Source organism: Dromiciops gliroides, chromosome 4, assembly GCF_019393635.1.
Source record: "Dromiciops gliroides isolate mDroGli1 chromosome 4, mDroGli1.pri, whole genome shotgun sequence".
NCBI classification, from domain to species: domain Eukaryota; kingdom Metazoa; phylum Chordata; class Mammalia; order Microbiotheria; family Microbiotheriidae; genus Dromiciops; species Dromiciops gliroides.
Window position 1 is genome coordinate 25,860,523 of NC_057864.1, and position 22,645 is coordinate 25,883,167.

The window sequence follows — 22,645 nt, forward strand, 5'->3', positions numbered from 1 at the left end:
TCAATCCTCTCATTTTAAGATGAGCAAACCAAAGTCTGGAGCGGTTAAAGGACTCATCCAAGGTCACACAGGTCGTCATCGGCAGGACCGGTATTTGAACTGACAATCCAGCTTTTTCCTCCTGAACCGTGTTCTGGAGCCAGAAAGCTGTGCTCTTGCCCTGCTGCTAACACATACAATATTGCTTATCCTGGAAAGTCCCTTCTGCTCCGAAGGCCCCGGCAGCTCTCTGAGATGATAAATCACAAATGAGATGTTGATACGGATTTTGGCACCAAGAGTCCTTTACAGTAATGAAATCACAGGTTTAGAGCAAACCCACACACAGAGCTGACATTTGTACAGCATTTAAAAGTCTTCAAAGCACTTTCTATTCCTTATAAAAGCCTCCGCTTGGCTTTTCATGCACTGGACGGTCTAGGAAACCTGCCCCCTTTGCTCTTCAGGAAGACTCCATCTCCCATCTCTCCACGTTGCCCTGGCTCTCCCCCATCTTTCACTTTCCTCATCGTTCAGAGGCAGAGTGCTAGGCTTGGGGTCAGGAGAACCTGGATCTGAATCTCACCCCAGGCACTTAATAGCGATGTGACCCCGGCCAATCCCCTTCATGTTCCTAGGCCTCAGTTTCCTAATTTGTAAAATGAAGGGGGTTGGACCAGTGGGCTTCTGAGGCCTCTAGATCTATGGCCATGCCTGGAATGCTCTCCTCCCTCACTGATGCCTTATCAAACCCCCAGCTCCCTTCGAGGCTCTACCTAAGTGCCGGCTTCTGCTTGGAGATTCACTTGACCCTCCCCCCACCCCTTTAAGTCCCTTTCCCTGTCAAGGCCACCACCATCCTTCTAGTTTCCTGGTTCCCTACTTTGGAGTCATCTTTCCCTTCGCTTAAGCCATGTGGCCAAGGGGCTGCCAAGACCTCTGAGCCAAGTCTTCCTTACTCCCAAGTGCAGTTCTCTAACTTCTTCTTTTTTTTTAATTTTTTTAGTGAGGCAATTGGGGTTAAGTGACTTGCCCAAGGTCACACAGCTAGTAAGTGTTAAGTGTCTGACGCCGGATTTGAACTCAGGTACTCCTGACTCCAGGGCCGGTGCTTTATCCACTGCGCCACCTAGCTGCCCCAGGTTCTCTAACTTCTACATCGTCACTCAGTCAGCAAGTATTGATTAAGCACCTACTGGATGCCAGGCACTGTGCTAGGCACTGAGGATACCAAAAAAAAAAAAAAAAAAAAAGCAGAAAGATTGTTTATCCCTTCAAGGATCTCACATTCTAATGTGGTCAATGACATGAAAATGTTTTTGTTCAGTTGTTTTCAGTCATGTCAGACTCTTTGTGATACCATTTGGGGTTGTCTTGGCAAAGATACTGGAGTGTTTGCCATTTCCATCTCCAGCTCATTTTACAGATGAGGAAACTGAGGCAAATAGGGTTAAGTGGCTTGTCCAGGGTCACACAGCTAGGAACTGTCTGAGGCTGGATTTGAACTCGGGATTTCTGATTTCAGGCTCGTTGTTCTATCCATTGCACCACCTCATTGCCCAACATGAAAATAACCAGGTACATCCAAGAGTACGATGGAAGGTAATCTTAGAAAACCCTACCAGTGGGGAAGGATGGAACTTAGAAAGACCTTCTGTAGAAGGCAGGATTTTGCCTGAGATTTAAAGGAAGTCGGGGTGAAGGGGAAGAGGGAGAGCCTTCCAGGCATGGAGGAAATCATAGATGGGCAGCAGTCCTGCCTCAATGGAAGGAGGTTGTTCCTACACCAAGAGATCCCCACGTTGCCAAAATCCCAGCTCCTTCATGTAGTCTATTTTTGAACATTTTAGAACAAAGTTCTCATAGCAGGTTAAGACTTCCTCAATGGCTCCCGTTAAAGGTTTGTCATCTTCTTCATCTCTGAGTTACATTAGACACTGCCAACCACTTTCTCCTCTCAGCGATCCTGATTACTGGCTCTTGGCTCTGCATCATCATCCCCAGCATGCCCCCTAACTCTAGGTATTCCCTAAGATTCCATTCTGGACCTCTTCTCTCTCTGCGTTCCCCCTCAGTGACCTCATCACTTTCCAGGGGTTTAATTACCATCTCTACAGGATGACTCCCATACCAACATGCACAACTCCAGTCTCTTTCCTGAGCTCCAGTCCCACAGCACCAACCCTGTAGTAATGCAGTTGGCTAACTAAGCAAGCTCACCTGTAGAGTTTATTTTTTATATATTGTTTCCTTTTGCAGGGCAGTGAGGGTTAAGTGACTTGCCCAGGGTCACACAGCTAGTAAGAGTCAAGTGTCTGAGGCTGGATTTGAGCTCAGGTCCTCCTGAATACCAGGGCCAATGCTTTATCCACTGCGCCACCTAGCTGCCCACCTGTAGAGTTAAATAGCAGGGGGATTTTGTGGAGAGTCAGTTTAGCAGCAGTCCAGTCAATGGGTGTAGGATGCTAGGTTTGGGAGAACTTTGAGCAGGAAGACACTTGTGCCTCTACCAGAAGGCAGCAAAGGGATGGAGGGAGGGAATCTGAAGGGGCTATTTATACTTCTCTTTCTTTGGCCATGTTATCAGAGACTGCACCAGGAGGAAACACACCTTCTTTCTTTCCTTCCTTCTTTATTTCTTTCTTTTCTTCCTTCTTTTCCTTCCATCTTCCCTCCCTCTCTCCCTCCCTCAGCAGCTATCTAGTTTAGCTCATATCATAAAACGATCTCATTTTATAAAATAATTGGCAAGTGGTCATCCAGTCTCTGTCTGATGAGCTCCAAGGATGGGAAACCCACTTGGAAAGTGAAGCTAAGGACCAAGAAAGGGGATGATGAAAACTGATAGAAGAGAAAAGACAGAACTGCTTGGTCCTTAGTTTGCTTCTTACTTCTCCAACAAGGAGAAAGGCAGGACAAAAATGACTAACTGGGAATTGGTACCCAAGATGTATAAGGAATCAGGAAGGGAGCCCCAACTTCCCTGGATGAAGTCAAGTCACCTGTCCCAGGTGAATGACATCCTCAAGCCTGAAAGAGCTGGCCCATCAGAGCCTGAGCTGCTTTCAGCAATCTTTGAAAGGGAGTGGGAAGGAGCTCCCCTGGCCTGAAAAGTCTCGACTTCCAAAAAAGTGAAGGGAGCAGAGCCTCCAAACTCCAGGTTTGTGGACTTAGCTTTGGTACCAGGTAGAATTCTCAAAAGTATCATGAAGGAAATAGTTGCAACATCTAGGAAAGAAAGCAGCGACTACCAAGTGCCTGCCTGCCTTTGCCAAGGGTCGGTCATGCCACAGTAATCTTATTCCCTTTTGAGACAAGATTGTTAAATGAGGAACTCAAAGGAATATCGTAGCTATGACATGCCTAGACTTCAACAAAACATTAAAGATTCTTACACTATTCTTGTGGAGAAGATGAAGAAAGGAAGTCTGGATGAGAACATAATTGGATGGATTTATACCTGGTTGGGTGGCCAAACCCAAAGAGTAGGTGTCAACAGTCCAATGCCAACATGGCAGGAGGTCTCCAGTGGAATGTCCCAGGGGCCTGTGTTTGGCCCTGTGCTGGTTAACATTTTTCTTAGTGACTTGGATGAGGACAAAGGGGGCAGGCTTGCCAAGTCTGCAGATGAGAGGCACAAAGCGAGCATCCAAAAGCGTCTTGACAGGCCAGAGCATCTGGGCTGAATCTAAGAATATGAAATTTAGGTTCCACAAAAATCTTATATTGGGGTCCAACAATCAATGTCACAAGGGCAGGATCGGGGAGGCAGGGTTTGACAGCAGCTTGTCTGAGGAACATCTAGGAGAGGGGAGTTAGTGGACTGTGCCGTGTGTCAGCCGTGGGACAGGGCAGCCAAAGGGATCTCTCACGTCATTAAGGGAGGTGCAGCTCCTAGGGATAAGCAATCTTGCACTGTGCTGTGGTCAGACTCAGGTAGAGTTCACCTGTTCACTTGTCGGGCACATTATAGCAATGACATTGATAAGCTGGAGACCACGCCAAGGAAGACAACCAGGACAGGGAAGGGCCTTGAGGGCACTCGGTTTAAGGATCCGTTGTGAGAACAGTAAATGCTGAGCTTGTAGCGGGGAAGGCTGGGGTGGGGGACGCGATAACCACCTCTAAGCACCTTCAGGGTTGACAAATGGAAGGACTTGCCTTCCTTGAACCCAGGAGCCAGATCTAGGACCTAGGGGATGAGGGGGAATTGCAGAGCGGCGGGTTTGGTTTGATATAAGCATTTTGTTCTCTGGACACCAAATGGGTTTCCTCTAAAGGTAGCGGGTTCGTCTCCTCAGTGAACAGAGGCTGGGTAGTCAGTGCCGGGGACATGGAAGAGGACATTCTTGTTCACGCTTGCCTGCAAGTCTGAGATCAGGAACTCTGTGAATCTGTGCAGTTCCCAAGCTAGGACAGACTCCTTCGGCCTCTGCTCCCATAGCCTGGTCTCCAATCTGTCCTCAGTCTTCGGATGCTCTCCGGACAGTCACTGACCTCCCTAAAATGGAACATCCAGAACAGAGCCCAATACTCCAGAGCTCTAAGCAGGACAAAAGGCGGGAAGTCTATCGAGTTCTTCACTGGAAACGCTGGGCTTTGTCGCTGGGTGGTCCACGGGTTTGGTTGTGAGGACACCTCCCTGCCTCCACGAGCAATTTCTTTATACAAGGGGCAGCCAGGCGTGCCAAGAGAGAGCCTTAGAAATTGGCACCGGGGCAGAGACCGTTCCTGAAAGCTGTCTGGGAGTGTCCTGCCCATGACTCACCTTCCAAAACCTGCACGTAATGAGCATATGAAGCACATCTCTCCAGAGGCAAGGTGGGAGTCCTGTCCGGCTGCCGGCAATGTTTCCACCAGGATCGTCCCACCCCTTGCAGCTATGTGAGCTAGACAAGGCTGTCTTTGTTCAGAAAGTCCTGGCTGTGAGCGGGAGGTGCCTGAGCCCTCCACCTGGGCTCTGGCTGGCCCAGGGGTTCAGGATTGGAAGTGCCCTGAACGGGTTCGACCGTTCTCAGCCATGCCAGCAGGCACGAGCTGGCACAAACTAGCACAGTGACTCGCAGTGCCTGAGCACTTCCAGACAAGGATTGCTACCTTGGAATAGGCTCAAAATTTGGAATCAGAAGATCTGAGTTCTAGGCCCAGCTCTGAACCAGCTGTGCAACTGGAGACAAGGCCCTGAACTGGTCATGAGTCCCATGGAATGGGCCTGAGCCTCAGGGCCTTTCTGAGGTCATCTGTGTGACAACATGGAGTCGTGGATAGAGTGTGGGACTTGGAGTCAGAAATGCTTGAGTTCAAGTCCTGCCTGGGACACTCATTAGCTTAGTTCAGCATAGGTGCTTAATCAATGGTTATCAATTGATTGTGAGAACCTGGACAAGTCATTTTATCTCTCTGGACCTCAATTTTCTCAGCTGAAAGATGGGTTGGAGAGGACTTGGTGACCTCCAAGGTCCTTTCCAGCTGTTTCCATCTGATCCTCTGGCTCTCTGAACAGGTTAGTTGGGGGCCACTCTCTGCCCCCCTCCCCACTGCCTTCCTGCAACCTCCTAAGAGCCTGCTTGCAGGGTAGGCTCCAGATGATCTGGCTTGGCTCACTGCCCATTCCCAGCCTTCGTTCTCCCCTGGAAAAGCCTGGGCAGTTTTAATATTAATGATATGACATCACACCATTGGGAAAACAAGAACACTTTACTTAAAATAGTAAACTTGTGATATGAAAAAGAAAAACTAATACATCCTGGGTAGACCCAGCCAGGCCAACCCCTGTGACCCCCAGCCCACCACTCTGCATCCTCTCAACCCCTAGGGAGAACCAGGGAGTCCTGAGCCCAGTCTCGTGGCCCCTCTCCAGCCTAGGGGTCAAGCTAGGGAAAAGAAGCTGGAAGGGTTGGGATAACAACTTCTCCATCACCATAGCAATGGAACATGTTCACAATCTGGAAATCACTGCTGTTGGAGGGAGGCTGGACCCTGCTCCCTCCCGCTTGGGAGGCGAGGCCTGCTGGGGTCTGGAAGAACCTGGCCTTCACGATCCCACGAGCCGGGTCTGAGCCAGGGCCAGGAAACATTCCGGCTCTACATGAGCTGCCAGCAGGCAGCCTCAGCAAGAGAAGAGGGGGCATGTGCAAGTCCCCCAAACCTGGCGGAGTGTGGCCCAAGGGGCCTCTCACTTCCCTAGCTTTCTCTTCCTCCTCCTCCTCCTCCTCCTCCTCTTCTTCTTCTTCTTCTTCTTCTTCTTCTTCTTCTTCTTCTTCTTCTTCTTCTTCTTCTTCTTCTTCTCCTCCTCCTCCTCCTCCTCCTCCTTCTCCCTCTTCTCTCTGCAGCTCTCTGTATCTCTGTCTCTTTATCTCTCTGACTGTCTCTCTGTGTGTCTCTGTCTCTGTCTGTCTCTCTGTCTCTCTTTCTGTCTGTCTCTCCTTCACTATATGTTAGTACAGCTCTCCAGGGACCAGCATTTATTCCATTAGAATCCATGCTGATGTTACTCTGCCACTTTTGTCCCTTATTAGGGCAAATAGCACTATTGTAAACTCCCAGCAGAAGCAGTACGGTGTTAGTACCAAAAAGATGGACTTTTTCCAATGTAAAACAATAATAATGGTGATGACAGTGCTGACAACAGGCACTAGGGTTTTTTTTGTTTGTTTGTTTTTGTTTTTTTAGTGAGGCAATTAGGGTTAAGTGACTTGCCCAGGGTCACACAGCTAGTAAGTGTTAAGTGTCTGAGGCCGGATTTGAACTCAGGTCCTCCTGACTCCAGGGCCGGTACTCTAACCACTGCACCACCTCACTGCCCCTTCCAACAGGCACTGTTATAGAGAACTTAGAGTTGCAAAGAATTTTACATGTTATTTCATTATATTCTTCTAACAACATGAGGAAGTGGGTGTAGCTATTATCTGCATTTTACAGATAAGGAAACTGAGGCAGACGATGATTAAATGAGTCGCTTCATTAGTGTCTGAGGCAGTGTCTGAAGGCAGATGTCTCTGACTACCTTACATCGATAACAACTCTTCACCATACAATTTATTTCAGTTCAATAAACAGACATCAAGAGCTTTACACAAGGAGTTTACATTGTGTTGGACTGGGGAAGATCTGAACCAGACACTCATATATCTGATACCAGGTTGGGGGAGACATGGGGACAAAAGAGAGATGATCAGGGAGTACTGAACAACAGAGAGGTCGCTCTAAGCTGGGGGCACCAGGGGAGGCTTCATGGAAGAGGGCAAGCAACCTAGTGATTGAAAGAAGAGAAGAATGCAGACACATGGAGGGAGTGCCTATATGACCTTGGGGGACACACAACTTCTCTGGCCCAAAATAAGAGGGTTGGACTAGATGGTCCCATGAGTCCCTTACAGCTCCAACCCTGTGATCCTAAGACCCCATGACATTAGAGAGAGGCTCCTGTCCTCAAGGAGCTCACAGTCCAGTGAGGGCCCTGATCCCACAGAGTTTTTCAGTGCCAGGGAGGACATATGGTTCTGGGGCCAAGGTCTGGGCATTCTGCCTTACTTCCTTTCCTTTTCTTCTCTTTTCAGGAATATGTTTCCTGCAAACCTAGTTGAAGCCACCTTCAAACAGGTGAGTAGGTTAGTGTTGGGATGGGATGGGATGGGATAGGGTGGGATGGGAGGGAGGCAACCCATAACAGTCCTACAGGGTCAAACTTGTCCAAATTGGGAAGGTGGCAACATTTTCAAACAATGCCCTTACCTCTCCCTTCATGTGACCCTTTCCCACTGGGCATCCTCCTGTCCTCCCTGTCCCCCCACCATCAAATACTCATGATGCCCTGGTATGGCCACTTGATTACCCAAGACCCAACCTTCTCTTTCCTCACCGACTTGCTCCCAACAAAGAATTCCATCTGCCCAAGGGTCTACATTCTGCTTCCTGAGCTGGGGTTCTTCATGGATCACAAATTCAATATCCATCAAAAGCATTTTGTTTCTATCTGTGTATCTGTAGCACTTAGGATGGAGCTTGGAAAATATTAGACACTTAACAAATGTTTGTTGAATTAAATTGAACCAAATCAGAAAGTCTGAGTCAGCAGCTAGTAAAAAGAACAGCCTTGGGTTGTCCACCATCTACAACAAGGCAGAAGCCAATCCCATCCTCCTCCTCCATGGTCAGCTCACACCCAGAGTGGTCTCTGCAGTTCTAGACCCAGGCTTTTGGAGGAATGCTGATGACCTGGGATATCTCCAAAGTAATCAGGACCTTGAGCGCATGAGGATCAGATGAATAGACTAGAGAACAGAAGACTGCTCTCTTCTACTATCCAAAGGGTCATCAAAGAGAACAGGGAACCGATTGGCTTGGGAAGGGGGCGTGGAGGAGCAAGGGGGGGAGAGTTATAGAGGGGGAGGAAATCTCTGGTTAATATAACCCAGAACATCCTAAGAATCCGAAATGTCCAAAGCCAGAATGAGCTTCCCATTTGGTCTCGAGTTCCCTCTCCCTGGAAGTGTTCTACCAGAGGGTTCAAGATCCCCTTTTGGGAATGCTGTGTGACCCTGGATGAGTCACTTCCCTTCTCTGGGATTCAGTTTCCTTGCTTCTCATGTGGGAATAATGATCTCCATCCTGTTGAAACCAACAGGGCAATTGTGAAGGCCAAACAAGATCAGGAATGGGAAGCGTAAGTGTAATAAGTAGTTGTTATATTAGTTAATGTGCCACTGTCATTAAATATTGATTAAAAATTCTATTTGGAGCTGGAAGGGAAATTAGTGGCCACCGAGTCAAACCCCCTCATTTTTTGTGGTGAGGCAATTGGGGTTAAGTGACTTGCCCAGGGTCACACAGCTAGTAAGTGTCAAGTGTCTAAGGCCGAATTTGAACTCAGGTCCTCCTGACTCCAGGGCCAGTGCTCTATCCACTGCACCACCTAGCTGCCCCCCAACCCCCTCATTTTAAAGATGAAGAAACTGGAGCAGACTGAAGTTAAGGGACTTGCCCAAGGTCACACAGCTACTATGTAAGGTGGGATTTGAACTCAGGTCTTCCTGACTCTAAAGCAAGCTCTGCATTTGCTACACTATGCTGACTCTAATAATGTCTTAATTATCTAATGGTATACACGTATCATGATTAATAATTATCAAAGCCCCTTTTTAAGCCCAACCCATAATTTTATTGGTATAGAAAACTCTCACTGACGAAACTCCCCCTACCAATTCCAATCAACACCTGCTTTGTACCTCTCGGTCTTAGGGAATTGTCTGAGGCACTAACAAGTCAAATGACTTGCCTAGAGTCACACGGCCAGAATGTGTCAGAGGCAAGATTTGAAACCAGGTATATCCAACTCCAAGGCCTAGCTTTCTATTGAACGTTCTACTCTTCCTCTTTATTATTATTATTATTATTAAATAATGATGTTTATCATTATTATAATCACCATATGGTTTAATAATCATTCAATGCCACAAACACTTATTAAGTGCCTACTGTATGCATAGTACTATAGGTAACAATTCTCTGACCTTCCCTTTGCTTCCACCCTGACTGCTTTCCTGGGACATGGTACGGATGGGGATCTTATCCAACAGTACCGTACCAAGACCACCCCAATGGTCAAGTCCAACAAGGCAGTGGCATCAGAGGAAGCCCCTCAGCGGATCCTTATCTACGGGGTCCAGGAGGAGAATGGCTCCCAGGTACAGAACTTCGCCCTGGACCTCACACCTCCCCCAGAGGTGGTGTACAAGTCAGAGCCAGGCACCAGCGATGGCATGAATGTGCTGGGGATTGTCATCTTCTCAGCCACCATGGGTAAGTGTCCTCAACTTGGGTTCAGAGTCACCTTTCCCTGAGGTCTTTATCTCCTGGAGGCATGATCAGGGGAGGTAGAAAAAAAACCCACCCACACCTGAGGCCTACCATAAGTGTCCCTGGCTAGGAGAAGGGAGAGCTGCACTTTGTCTAACTCACAGTATGACCTTGAGAGAATCACTTTTCCTCTCTAGGCCTCAGTTTCCTCATTTGTAAAATGAAGGATTAGAATAGAGCATTGATGATGGCCTTCCCAGTTCTAATATTTTCTGTTCTACCATTCTCTGCTCCGACATTTGATGTTCTGAGGTTCCTCCCAGCTCTTTCTGTGTAGAGGGTATTCTCAGGAAAATCCAGGTAAAACCTTCTAACATCTCTCTTGTATCAGAGAAAGAGGAAAAGGACACAGAGGCACAAAAACATTTATGGCAAAGAATGGGACACTGAGGCAGTGCCCATCAATTGGGAGACAGCTAAACAAGTTATGGTATAAGAATGTGATGGAATTCTATTGTTCTGTAAGAAATGATGAAAGGGATGGTTTCAGAAAAGCCTGGGAAGACTTGTATGAACTGATGCAAAGTAAAGTGAGCAGAACCAGGAGGACTATTTACAGAATGGTCAAAAGAATGAAAAGGAAAACAAATTTGAAAGACCTAAAAAAATTACAAAAAAATAAGGAAAGACCTAAGCTTCCTGATCAATGTAATGACCAGCTATGATTCCAAAGGACCTCTGATGAAACATGCTGCCCACCTTCTGGCAGAGAGGTGATGAGTTCAAGGTGCAAAATGAGGCATACATTACTGGGTACAGTCAATGAAGAAATTTGGGTTTTTGACTATGCATATTTGTTACAAGGCTTTTCTTATTCTTTTAACTGTTTTTGTTGTCTGATTGGGAGGGGATATATAAATACTTGTTAACTGAACAAAGGAAAGCAAAACAAAATTGAATTTTTAAAAAATCTCCCTCATCTCCTTAGGGAAGGGGGGTAGTAAAATCCCTCTGAAAATACTAAGTCCTTACAGACCAAGTTAACACAGATGAGGCCTTCCTTCTGTCATTGAGACATGTCCTTGACAAACCCTGGCTTTCATTGAATTAACCCCCATCATCTCATTGCTGATAATGTTAACACCCCAGTTTGTCTTTGAACTTGGATAAAAAAAAAAAGGAGAGTGAGATGGGACTAGATCAACCCATCAGCAAGCATTTTAAGCATCTGCTGTATGCCAGGCATTCTGCAGCTGTATGTAGAATGGAAATAATCTCTAGGGCAGCTAGGTGGCGCAGTGGATAAAGCACCAGCCCTGGATTCAAGAGGACCTGAGTTCAAATCTGGCCTCAGACACTTGACATTAACTAGCTATGTAACCCTGGGCAAGTCACTTAGCCCTCATTGCCCTGCAAAAAAGAAAAAAAATTGGGGATGAGGAGTAGGAGTAGACAGGAGGGAAGGAGAGCTGAAATGGACTGGAGAAGCTGCCCAGAAAGGGACAGATCTGGATGAATAGGAGTGAAGCTTGTGAGATAAGACCACTTAGCCCCATGACCCCTCAATGTATCCCCGGGAGAGAAGAACCACAAGACTCCAGAGAAAGAAAGGAACCCAAGGCAGCAACAGAACAGTGAGGAACGTTTGGACCCAGCTCATTGACTTTAAGTTGACAAAATACCATCTTTTCTCCAACCTTTCTGGAAAATCTGTCCTCCAGTCCTTTGTCACACATCCCGGTTGCCATGATATTTCAAAGATCTTTAACAGTGGCTCAGAAATAGCTTGCGCCATTCCTTCCATGATGCAAGTTGGAGCCCCGCCCCCTTCAGTTCTAATTCCTTAACTCCCCCTTGAGTTGGCAGGCCAGGTGCCCAGAGAATAGTTGATACCAGTACTTTCACTCAATGTTCTTGGGGGTAACTCTGAATGGGCTCAGAGTTTCTAGAACTGTTGTTCACAAGCCCCCACCAGCGAGCTCCCCATTGGTTACCAGTCAGGATTGATTAGCTTTGAGTAAGAGTATTTAATAAGCAGATATATCAAAAGCAATTATAGCCATATTTCCCCAAACTAAACACGTACTCTCCCCTTGCATGCAAAAGGTTCTGGAGAGAATAGGCTTGACCTTAGAGCTTATATGTAGACAAAACGTAGGCTCTTAGCTCCTGATTAGTGAGAGTTCTTTTCTCCCTTTGTGGAGTCTTCATGAAACTCCCTTTGTGTATCACTCTTTGCTGGGCTCTAAGGATCAATGTCCTTGTGGAGTTCTAAAGCTATCTTTCCTCGGTGTGTCAAGTTTGTCTTTGGCATGTCTCTCAGTACCTGATGTAGATGCTTCCATGAGCCACTGCTGCATGAAAATACTTACTGATGCTGTTGGGAAGTCTGGATCTCCCAAGTTCACCTGGTCAGCGCAGAGAGAGTCAAGGAGAGAAAAAAATAAAACTCTCTTCTCAACCCTCCCCACCCCCGCAAAAAGGCAATTTGCTCTAAGGAGTCTTCACCATTGGATTCAACAAGTATCTGACTGAATGGCTACCAGAATGCATAGTTCTAAACTTACTTTCTGTTGTATTCACAGCCCTGCAGGATATGACTAATTCTATTCAACCAATTATAAGATATTTCCTGTGTGACATCATTTGTTTTTAATCCAATGACCCAAAGCCTTTCTGGTTCTTTCAGATTAATTAAGAATTTGTCCATGCCTCATTGACTTTTTGTTTTGTTTTGTTATTATTATTGTTATTGTTTTCGTTTTTGTTTTCGTTTTTTGCTGGGCAATGGGGGTTAAGTGACTTGCCCAGGGTCACACAGCTAGTAAGTGTCAAGTGTCTGAGGCAGGATTTGAACTCAAGTCCTCCTGAATCCAGGGCCAGTGCTTTATCCACTGCGCCACCTAGCTGCCCCCCCCATTGACTTTTGATTGACTGACTGATTCAATAGAGCTGTTTGGGCCTTTTGGGATTATTTGGGGTGAGGGTGGACACCCACCTTTATGCTAAAGTGTAGTTGATATGACCCATGTAATTTGAAAAGGATTCATAATTATATCAATAGATGCAGAGAAAGTCTTTGACAAAGTATAACACTCACGTATGCTAAAAAAAATAACACAATAAAGCATAGGAATAGATGGGCCATTTTAATATGATAAAAAAAAACATCCAAACCCCAAATATACTATTATTTGCAATGAGGAGACACTAGAATTTCCCAATAGATACAAGAGTAAAGCAAGCATATTCCCTTTTCCCACTGGTATTTGACATAATTCTAGAAATCCTAGCAATGACAATGAAATAACAGAAATGAAAGGTGTAAAGGTATAGGCAAAAAGAAGACAAAAACTATCCTTATTGGATGACAACATGATAGTTTATTTGTAAAACCCCAGAAAATCAGCAGAAAAACTGGAATGGGGGGCAGCTAGGTGGCACAGTGAATAAAGCACTGGCCCTGGATTCAGGAGGACCTGAATTCAAAACCAGTCTCAGACACTTGACACTTACTAGCTGTGTGACCCTGGCCAAGTCACTTAACCCTCATTGCCCCACACAAAAAAGAAGAAAAAATTTAAATAAAAAAAGAAAAACTGGAATGAATAATTGCTTCAGTAAATTTTCAGGATACAAAATAATCCCATGAAACCAACAGCATCTGATTTCTATAGAAATCAGAAAATCTAGAAGAAAATGATAGAAAGGAAATCACAGTGAAAATAACTACAAAATGCACAAAATATCTAGGAATCAAACTACCAGAGCAACTCTTTAGAGAAATAAAGAACAACTTAAATAATTGGAAAGCCAGTGATGATGGCTGGGCATGCTTGATACAATACAAATGGTAATAAATATTAATTTATAGATTTGGTGCCATATCAAACTATCAAAGAGATGCTTTATAAAGCTGGACAAGATAATAACAAAATTCATTTGGCAAAATAAAAGGTCTAGAATCTTAAGGTTTCAATAATTTCAAAAGGAGAAATGAAGGAGAAATAGCATTTTCAGACATCAAATTATAGAATAAAGCATCAATTGTCAAAACTGTTTGGCAGTGGTTTAAAAAAAAACACCACCAAAAAAAGCAGGTGAATTGAACAGACTAAACAAGGAAGAATCAGAAACAATTGACCACAATAACTCAGTATTCAGTAGACCTGAGAATATTAATAACTTGGAGAAGAGCTTCCTATTTGACAAGAACTACCAAGAAAACCGGAAAGCAGTTTGGCAGAAATTAAATTTAGACCAACATCTTATACCATATACTACAATAAGCACAAAATGGACATGTCATCTGACTATTAAGAGATCACACTACAAAAAAATAAAATAATCACATGAAGGACCTTTCATAACTATTGTTTGGAGAATTCTTGACTTGAAAAGGATAAAGGGACATTTTCTAAAAATAAAAATAGTTTTGATTTCATGAAATTAAAAAGGTTTTGCATGTACAAAATCAACACTAGAAGAACAAGTGAAGCTGTCACTGGCAATGGCTTTTCCCCAAATATCTCTGACAAGAGCCTGATTGCCAATGTATATAGGAAATCAATACAAATACAAATATAAGAACAAAAATCGTTCCTTAATGTATAAGTAAGTGGAAAGAAGATATGAATAGTTTTCTAAAGCAGGATCACTAATTATAGGCATCCATATGAAAGATTTCTCCAAAATATTATTAAGAGAAATGTAAATAAAAACAGCCCTGACGGGGCAGCTAGGTGTCTCAGTGGATAGAGCACTGGCCCTGGAGTCAGGAGGACCTGAGTTCAAATGTGGCCTCAGACACTTAACACTTACTAGCTGTGTGACCCTGAGCAAGTCACGTAACCCCAATTGCCTTACTAAAAAAACAAAAACAAAAACAAAACAGCCCTGAAATTTCACCTCACAACCTGATGATTGGCAAAGAGGACAAAAGTAGGCAATAGTCAGTATTGAAGGGGTTGTGGAAAGACAAGCACACTAATATACTATTGGTGGATCTATGAATTGGTCCAATTGTGAAAACAACTTGGAAAAAGCTGTGAAGAGGGTGACTAAAACACTGACAACCTTTAAGGCACAGATTCTGCTGCATGGCAATGACACCAAGGTGGTCAATAACAACAACAAAAAAAAGCCCCATATATATCAAAATATGTATAGCAGCACTTTAAAAAAAAATGCTATTTTCTTAATCACTCTTTTTTTTTTTTGTGAGGCAATTGGGGTTAAGTGACTTGCCCAGGGTCACACAACTAGTAAGTTGTCATGGGTCTGAGGCTGGATTTGAACTCAGGTCCTCCTGAATCCAGGGCCAGTGCTCTATCCACTATACCACCTAGTTGCCCCAGCACTTTTTATAGTAGCAAAGAACTGAAAACAAAAGAGATGGCCAGCTAAAATTATTGTTAATAGTACTTGTGTGTGTTATACTTCTGCATCCATGGATGCCTGTGTCCACTGCAGGGATCATGCTGGGCCGCATGGGGGACAGCGGAGCTCCCCTGGTTAGCTTCTGCCAGTGCCTGAATGAGTCTGTTATGAAGATCGTGGCTGTGGCTGTGTGGTGAGTGTGCAGGGACTGGAGGCATGCATGCTCAGAAGAGCTCACCTCCCTAGGTTACTTTACAGACTGAAAAGTGTTTGCATTAACCCTCTGATGGAAGGAGTGCAGGGTTTATCACCCCCATCTAAAAGAGGTTCAGAGAACGGAGGAGACTTGTCCAGAGTCACACATTTAATGAATGTCAGGAGTGGAAACACGGTGAAGTGGACAGAGGAAAGGACATGGGATCAAGGGAGATAGTATCACCACCACCATCTTCTTTACCATTATCGCCATCACCACCATCATCACTGCCACAGTAACCATTGAGGTTCACAAAGTGCCTTACAAATATTATATCACTTGATCCACATAACAACCCTGGGAGGTAAGTACTGTCATCATCCCCATTTTGAAGAGGAAACTAAGTTTAGAAGAGGTTAAATGACCTGCCCAGGGTCACACAGTAAGTAACTGAATCAGAATTTGAACTCGGGTCTTCTTGACTCGAGGTTCAGCATCCTATCCATTTCACTGCTTGGCTGCCATGGTTCAAATTCTGCTTCTGATACTTGATGAATGGGACCCTGGGTTTTGTGCCCCAGTTTCTTCAGTGGTTAAATGGGGATTAATAGTATTTGGAATGCCTACCTCCCAGGGTCATCTGACATTCTATGTTACACTTGGTTCTAAGGCTCCTCCCAGCTCTGACACTCTCTGTTCTAAGGCTCCTCCAGGCTTTGATATTCCATGTTCTAAGGTTCCCTCCCAACTCTATCAGTCTGTCTCCTAACTCCAGGCCCTCTCTGATCAGTGCCCACTGGGGAGATGCCCAAACATGGCTGTCCAAGTTCCCTTGGAGCCTCAGAGAGAGCACAGTGGGCTAGGGATGGTCAGTGAAGGCTGCCCAGGGAGGTGGTATCTATCTGGGCAGGGTTTTCAAGGCCACATCGTGAGAACTGCCTGCTGTGCTCTTACAGGTACTTCCCCTTCGGAATCGTGTTCCTCATTGCCGGGAAGATCTTGGAGATGGACGACCCCACGGCCATCGGGAAGAAGCTCGGCTTCTATGCTGTCACTGTGGTGTGTGGCCTGGTGGTGCACGGACTTCTCATCCTCCCCATGCTCTACTTTGCCATCACCAAGAAGAACCCCATCGTCTTCATCCGGGGCGTCCTTCAAGCCTTGCTCATCGCCTTGGCCACCTCTTCCAGGTAGAACCATAGGCTTAACGGCCCCCACCCCGATTTTAGAGTTCCAAGTATCTGACGCTCTTAGAATCCCAGATCCACTGAATCTGATTTAGAACCATAGTCTCCTAATGTTCTAGAACCACAGAATGACAGAGTCAAATCTTGGTTTCAGAAAATTTTAGTCATAAAGCTTAACCTCATCTTGCTCAATTCTATCAGGAGGCTCATTTGCCAAGGACACACAGCTAATGTTCAGTAAGACAGAGATTGGAACCAAAATCCTCTGCTTCCAAGTCATAAGATAGAGCTGGAACGGAGTAGGGAGCATGGGGATAGTATGGGAGGGGTTTCTCCGGATTGGAGTGCTGCTAAGAGGTCAGGGCTAGTCTGTGCCTGCAGAAGAAGCCATTTCCAGATAAATTTGGCTCTTGGCTAAAGTCCTGGCCTCATTAAACCCAGGCATCTGGGGCTGGTTAAAGGTAGGCCTTGCTGCCATCGCAACCACCACCCTTGGCCCGTTGGCTCCAAACCTAGACTCCTGGGCTCAGAGAATAGCAAATCTGGGGAGGGTGGGGGTAGAATGGGTCCTAGAACAGAGAATGTCAGAGCTGGAGGAATGGGGGGTGGGACTTAGAATAGGGACTGTCAGAGTTGGGAGGGGCTTTAGAATAGAGAATATCAGAGCTAGGAAGGATCCTAGAACATAGAATGTCAGAACTGGGAGGTGCCTTAAAACAGAGAATGTCAGAGATGGGAGGGAGCTTAGAATATATAATATAACTTGGGGGAGGGGATCTTAAAAGGAAAACAGGGGCAGCTAGGTGGCACAGTGGATAGAGCACCAGCCCTGGAGTCAGGAGTACTTGAGTTCAAATCCGGCCTCAGACACTTAACACTTACTAGCTGTGTGACCCTGGGCAAGACACTTAACCCCAATTGCCTCACTAAAAAAAAAAAAAAGGAAAACAAATACACTGAACCCAATTCTATGATCTGGCCTGAGAATTTCCTGGAGCCAGACCACACACTTGGGTTCAAAGAATCATCTTTACAAACCACTTCAAAAACAATATGAGTGGGGCAGCTAGGTGGCGTAGTGGATAGAGCACTGGCCCTGGATTCAGGAGGACCTGAGTCCTTAACCCCAAGTCACTTAACCCCAATTGCCTCTCAAAAAAAAACCAAAAAACAATACTAGCAAGGAGTAGTCGGACAGTAGTTATCCTGAGCAAGATCTGAGGGTTGTAATGGACCACAAGCTCAGCAGTGCAAGATGGCAGCCAAGAACTCTAATACAGTTGGGGCAGAGCTTAAGGAATAGGAACGGGATTGTGCCACTGTCCCCCACCTTCATTAGACCTTGTCTGGAGTCCTGTGTTGAGTTCCAGGCTCCCCAGTTTAAGGACATTCATTACCTGGAGTGTGGAAAGAGGAGGGGTAACCAGCAGGACCCTGAGTCCATGTCACAGGATGGGCTGTTTAGCCTGGAGAAGAGAAGACTTGTGGGGAGGAGCAGGACATGGTGCCCTCTTTGAGTTCTTGTCTTGTGGAGAAGAGATCAGCCTAGTTCTGTGTGGCCCTGAGGACAGAACCAGGAGCAATGGAGGGGGGGGGCAGATTCAAGCTTGAGATAAAGAAAGCTGGGCCCAAGGAGAATGGACCGACCTGACAGGTAGTGAGCTCCCTGTTACTGGAGGTGTTCATGAGAAGGGCAAAGGATCATTGGTTAAGTACATTATTATGGGGATCCCTTTTTAGTTTCGAGTGGGACTCGCTTGCCAGTGGCCTTGAAGGTGTCTTCCAGCTCTGAGGTTCTGTGAGGGCCCCCCAAGCTCCACCAGGTTCCCACAGGGCCCAGCTTATGGCTGACCCTGCTCCCTCAGCATCATGTCTTCCATGGGTCTAAAGGGGAAGAAAGAAAGGTTAGTGAGTCAGTCAACAAGCATTTTGCAAGCACCTACTGTGTGCCAGGCACTGTTCTAAGCAAGAGGGACACAAAGAAAGGCAAATATGCAGCCCCTGCCCTCCAAAGCCGCCTCCTTTCCCACAGCTCAGCCACTCTGCCCATCACCTTCAAGTGCCTGCTGGAAAACAACCACATCGACCGGCGCATTGCCCGCTTCGTGCTCCCCGTGGGCGCAACCATCAACATGGATGGCACGGCCCTCTATGAAGCTGTGGCGGCCATATTCATCGCCCAAGTCAACAACTATGAGCTGGATTTTGGCCAGATCATCACCATCAGGTGCCAGCCCCCAGCCCTGCACCCAGGGAGCACGGAAAGGAGGAGGGGGAGGAGGGCAAGACCAGGGTCAAAGCCCCTCCCACCACTCACTGTGGGAAATCTATCACAGTTAATGTTCTAGGGACCGCTGCACAGGCGGCTGAAATGACTGCCTTTCGTAGCTCAAGAGGGCTAGTAGGGTGTAGTTATAGCATTGTTGTCATTGCTCCTGTCCTCACCCATGCCCCTGGGGGGACTCGTTCTCCACAGGAGTCTTGTGCATTGGGCTTTGCTGAGAGCAGCCTGAGGCCTTCACATAGAGAGCCCCAGAGGGCAGGGGATGACTCTGCGTCACGAGGGCAGTGCCGGGCGGCACCCTCTGAACCTTTCTTTCCTCCTCTCCCCGGGGACCATGTGTCACAGGTCACGGAACCTGAATGTCAAAGATCATGGCGCCCTCATTGGGTTGGGCTTTCTGATGGGCCCCAGCCTTGTGTCTCCTCTCTCCCTCTATTCCTTCTTCCTGCTCTAGCATCACAGCTACAGCGGCCAGCATCGGGGCAGCGGGGATCCCACAGGCAGGGCTCGTCACCATGGTCATCGTGCTCACCTCCGTGGGGCTGCCCACCGATGACATCACGCTCATCATCGCCGTCGACTGGGCCCTGTGAGTCACCCAGTCTCTTTGGCAGGGGTAGGGAGAGTCCCCGTGGGGATCACGTAGGGGTGCGGGCATAGCAGTGGCCTTAGACCCTTTGACCCCTGCCCATTGACCTTTGCCCAGCCCAGTGCTGGACTCACCCATAGAGGGATTATGCAGTTTCCTGCATGGTGTTTTGCTGGGTTCTGGGAATGTCCCAGTCTCCGTGTCAGGTCGGAGACATTCGCAAAGAAGATAATTTGCAATTAGCACCTTGTTGGTCAGCCAATGGTTGCTTCCAAAGCGCTTGACCCAGAGTTTGTCCTCAGGAGGCTCAATCCTCTCCTCCCACACCCTCAGCATGCTGCCTATTTGGCTCATTAGCTTGGCAAACCCTTTTAGCTCAGAGGGCAAAGGCACCATTTGGCCCAGGGAAGAGCTGAGTTACCTAGGGACGGATCCCCGCAGATGGGGCTGCGTGACTGGGGACCTGAAATCCGTGGTTTGGCTTCTCAGAGACCGTTTCCGGACGATGATCAATGTCCTGGGTGACGCGCTGGCTGCCGGCATCATGGCTCACATCTGCCGGAAGGATTTTGCCCGCGACGCAGGCACAGAGGTAAGAATGAGGCTCCAGCCTCTTCACTCCCCTCCTCTACCTGAAGCCAGGCCTGGCCGTCCCATCTGATCCCATAGACCTCAGTGACACTAAAGCTCCCTGCCTTCTTGTTCTTAAAAACCAATAGGGGGGCAGCTAGGTGGCGCAGTGGATAGAGCACCGGTCCTGGATTCCGGAGGACCTGAGTTCAAATCCGGCCTCAGACACTTGGCACTTACTAGCTGTGTGACCCTGGGCAAGTCACTTAACCCCCATTGCCCCACCAAAAAAAAAAAACCAATAGTGATAATTCTATAAAAGGCAGTGTGGGAAAGTGGTCAGAGCACGTGGCTGAGAACTAGACTCAGTTACCACCTTGCTACGTGACCTTGGACAAGTCACTTTTCCTTGGGCCTCGGTTGGCTCCTCTGTTAAATGGGAATATTTATACCCACCAGCCACATAGGCTTGGCCTGGGCTCAGAGGAGATGACAGAATAGAAAAGAATTTCCAGAGTTTAAAAGCACTACATAAGAAAGAGCAAGAGCTAGGAATTATTTAATGACAAATTAAAGGAACGTTTACTAAGCCCCAGCTGCGCTGGCTCCTGGCAGAGACACCAAGGCTGGCTAAAGCAGCGTCTCTGTGCTCGCGGATCAGACGGTGTCACTGGACGATGAGACAAGGACAGAGAGGAGCGAGACAAAGGAGGCGACGCATGCAGCAGAAGGCTTTGTTGTTCAGCCATTTTCAATGCCATTCTCCGTGACCCCGTTTGGAGTTTTCTTGGCAAAGATGCTGGAGCAGCTTGTCATCTCGTCTCTAGCATCAAGGAAAGCTTTACAAAGGCGGCTAGGCTTTACAAGATATATGGGAGTTCAAGAATCAGAGAGCAGGAAAGAGGAAAGGAAAAAAACCTTCTTAACAACTGCGCTACCCCAGAAGTGACAGGGGCTGCTTGAGGGGGAGTGAGCTCCCTGTCACTGGAGCCCTGCAGACTGAGGCTGGATAGGCTGCTTGTCTTGTCTCAGGTAGGAGGCTGGTCCAGGTGCCCACTGAGGCCCATCCCAACTCCAACCAGCTGGGATTCTGTAAGAGATTACAGGGCCTTGTCACGGGTCCCATCTCACAAGATGCTCTCAACCACCCTGTGGCCAGGCAGGCGCTATTGTTCCTGTCCTACAAATGAGGAAACTGAGGTCCAGAGGGAGCAAAAATGACTTGTCCCAGGTTACCCAGTGCATTAGAAATAGAACAAGTACAGGGACCCAAGTTTCTGGCTCCCAGCTGGGGTCTTTTCTCCCACTCTCTCAGCTCTGAGATGGGCGTTCTCCCCACCTGCAGGATCTGGGAGCTGTCAGTCCAATCTGTACCTGACCAAGAACCGCCCCCCCACACACACACACAATAACATCCTGACAAGGGTTATCCAGCCTTCACCCCTCCCATGTTGTGGGAAGCTCACTACCTACTATCCCAAGGCCACCCCTTCTATCTTGTCTGGACAGCACTGCTTCCTTGTTCTGGATCAAGAGTTAGTCCCCCTGTCACTTCCCACTGTTCCTTGTTCTGTCCTTGGAGGCCAAGCTGAACCAGCCTCATCCCTCTGAGGTCTAACCTCAATCTCTCTTGCTGCTACCACCAAGCCTCGTTGCCTCCCCATTCCTTTTCTGTCCCTCCAGGGCCAGAAGCCACCACCCTGTGACACCAAACCTGTCAGCTTGGAAGAGATCGTGGCATCGCAGAGAAATGGCTGTGTGAAGAGTATGACAGGGGCCCATGGGCCAGCCCTGGACACCGCCCTCCTCTCTCACCATGTCCCCGTGCAAGTGGAACAAGACGACGAGCCAGTTCGGCCCGGGTCCAGCACGGATCACTGCACCATCGAGATCAACGAGCTGGAGACCAATGTCTAGGCAGCCTCCCCAGCCCACAGCCCAGTGCCATGGGGAGGCCCTCGGAGGCTTCCCGGGGCCTCCTCTCTGATTCAGGATTCTGAGGATTGCCCAGAGCCTGGATCAATGCTTCAGGGAGGGCCCATGCCTTCGGGAAGTCCCTGCTCTCTCTGTGCCCGGAAGCAGCCTGACCCAGCCTTGCTCTCTGGCTCAGTTGGCTTGGAGGCATTATCTTGGTAAAGCAATGCCTGCCTCTTTTCCCCTGGGCTGCCCAGCTCAGACCTCCGGTGACTCCTGGGTCCTAAAACCCCAGCCCCTAAGCCACTCTTTGCTGGGGGCTTCATCAGGGGACCCTGACTGCAGCTCCCTGCCAGAAACCGGGGGTGCCCTCAGGGGCCAAGGGAGAGGAGCCTGTGAGAAGCTGTGGCCTTCGGATCCAGAGCCTGGGCTCCAGGACCTCCTAGGGCTGCACTTTGCTCTGCCCAAGGGCATTCCATAGGGACTCCAAGTACCCATCAGCTCTGGCAGGGGCTCCCTCAGGGGGAGGCTGGGGACTGTGTCAGGACCTCTGAAAGTGGGGTCTCCAGACACCCAGCCCAGCAGCCCTGCTTCTGTCTCTCCTGACATCAACAGGACATGTCAAACTGCATCCTGGGGTTAAAGGATAGGCATATGCATTGGGAGGACAAGGACAAGACTGCTCCTAATTGTTGTGGGAGTGTATTTATAATAAACCTGAAGCTTGGGGAAAAGCCTGGATGTTTGAA

The 22,645-nt window shown here is 47.5% G+C and overlaps 1 protein-coding gene across 1 annotated transcript in view; it reads left to right on the top strand.

Moving 5' to 3' along the window:
- Positions 1 to 22,171, top strand: part of SLC1A7 (solute carrier family 1 member 7) — an 88,978-nt gene extending 66,807 nt beyond the window's left edge. Inside the window, exons 4-11 of the mRNA XM_044004886.1 lie at positions 7,539 to 7,581; positions 9,558 to 9,780; positions 15,250 to 15,349; positions 16,309 to 16,542; positions 18,572 to 18,766; positions 19,278 to 19,412; positions 19,902 to 20,004; positions 21,672 to 22,171. Of these exons, the coding sequence (XP_043860821.1) occupies positions 7,539 to 7,581; positions 9,558 to 9,780; positions 15,250 to 15,349; positions 16,309 to 16,542; positions 18,572 to 18,766; positions 19,278 to 19,412; positions 19,902 to 20,004; positions 21,672 to 21,899 (1,261 nt within the window). The 3' untranslated portion in view covers positions 21,900 to 22,171. The remainder of the gene's footprint in view (positions 1 to 7,538; positions 7,582 to 9,557; positions 9,781 to 15,249; positions 15,350 to 16,308; positions 16,543 to 18,571; positions 18,767 to 19,277; positions 19,413 to 19,901; positions 20,005 to 21,671) is intronic.
- The last annotated feature ends 474 nt before the right edge of the window (positions 22,172 to 22,645 follow it).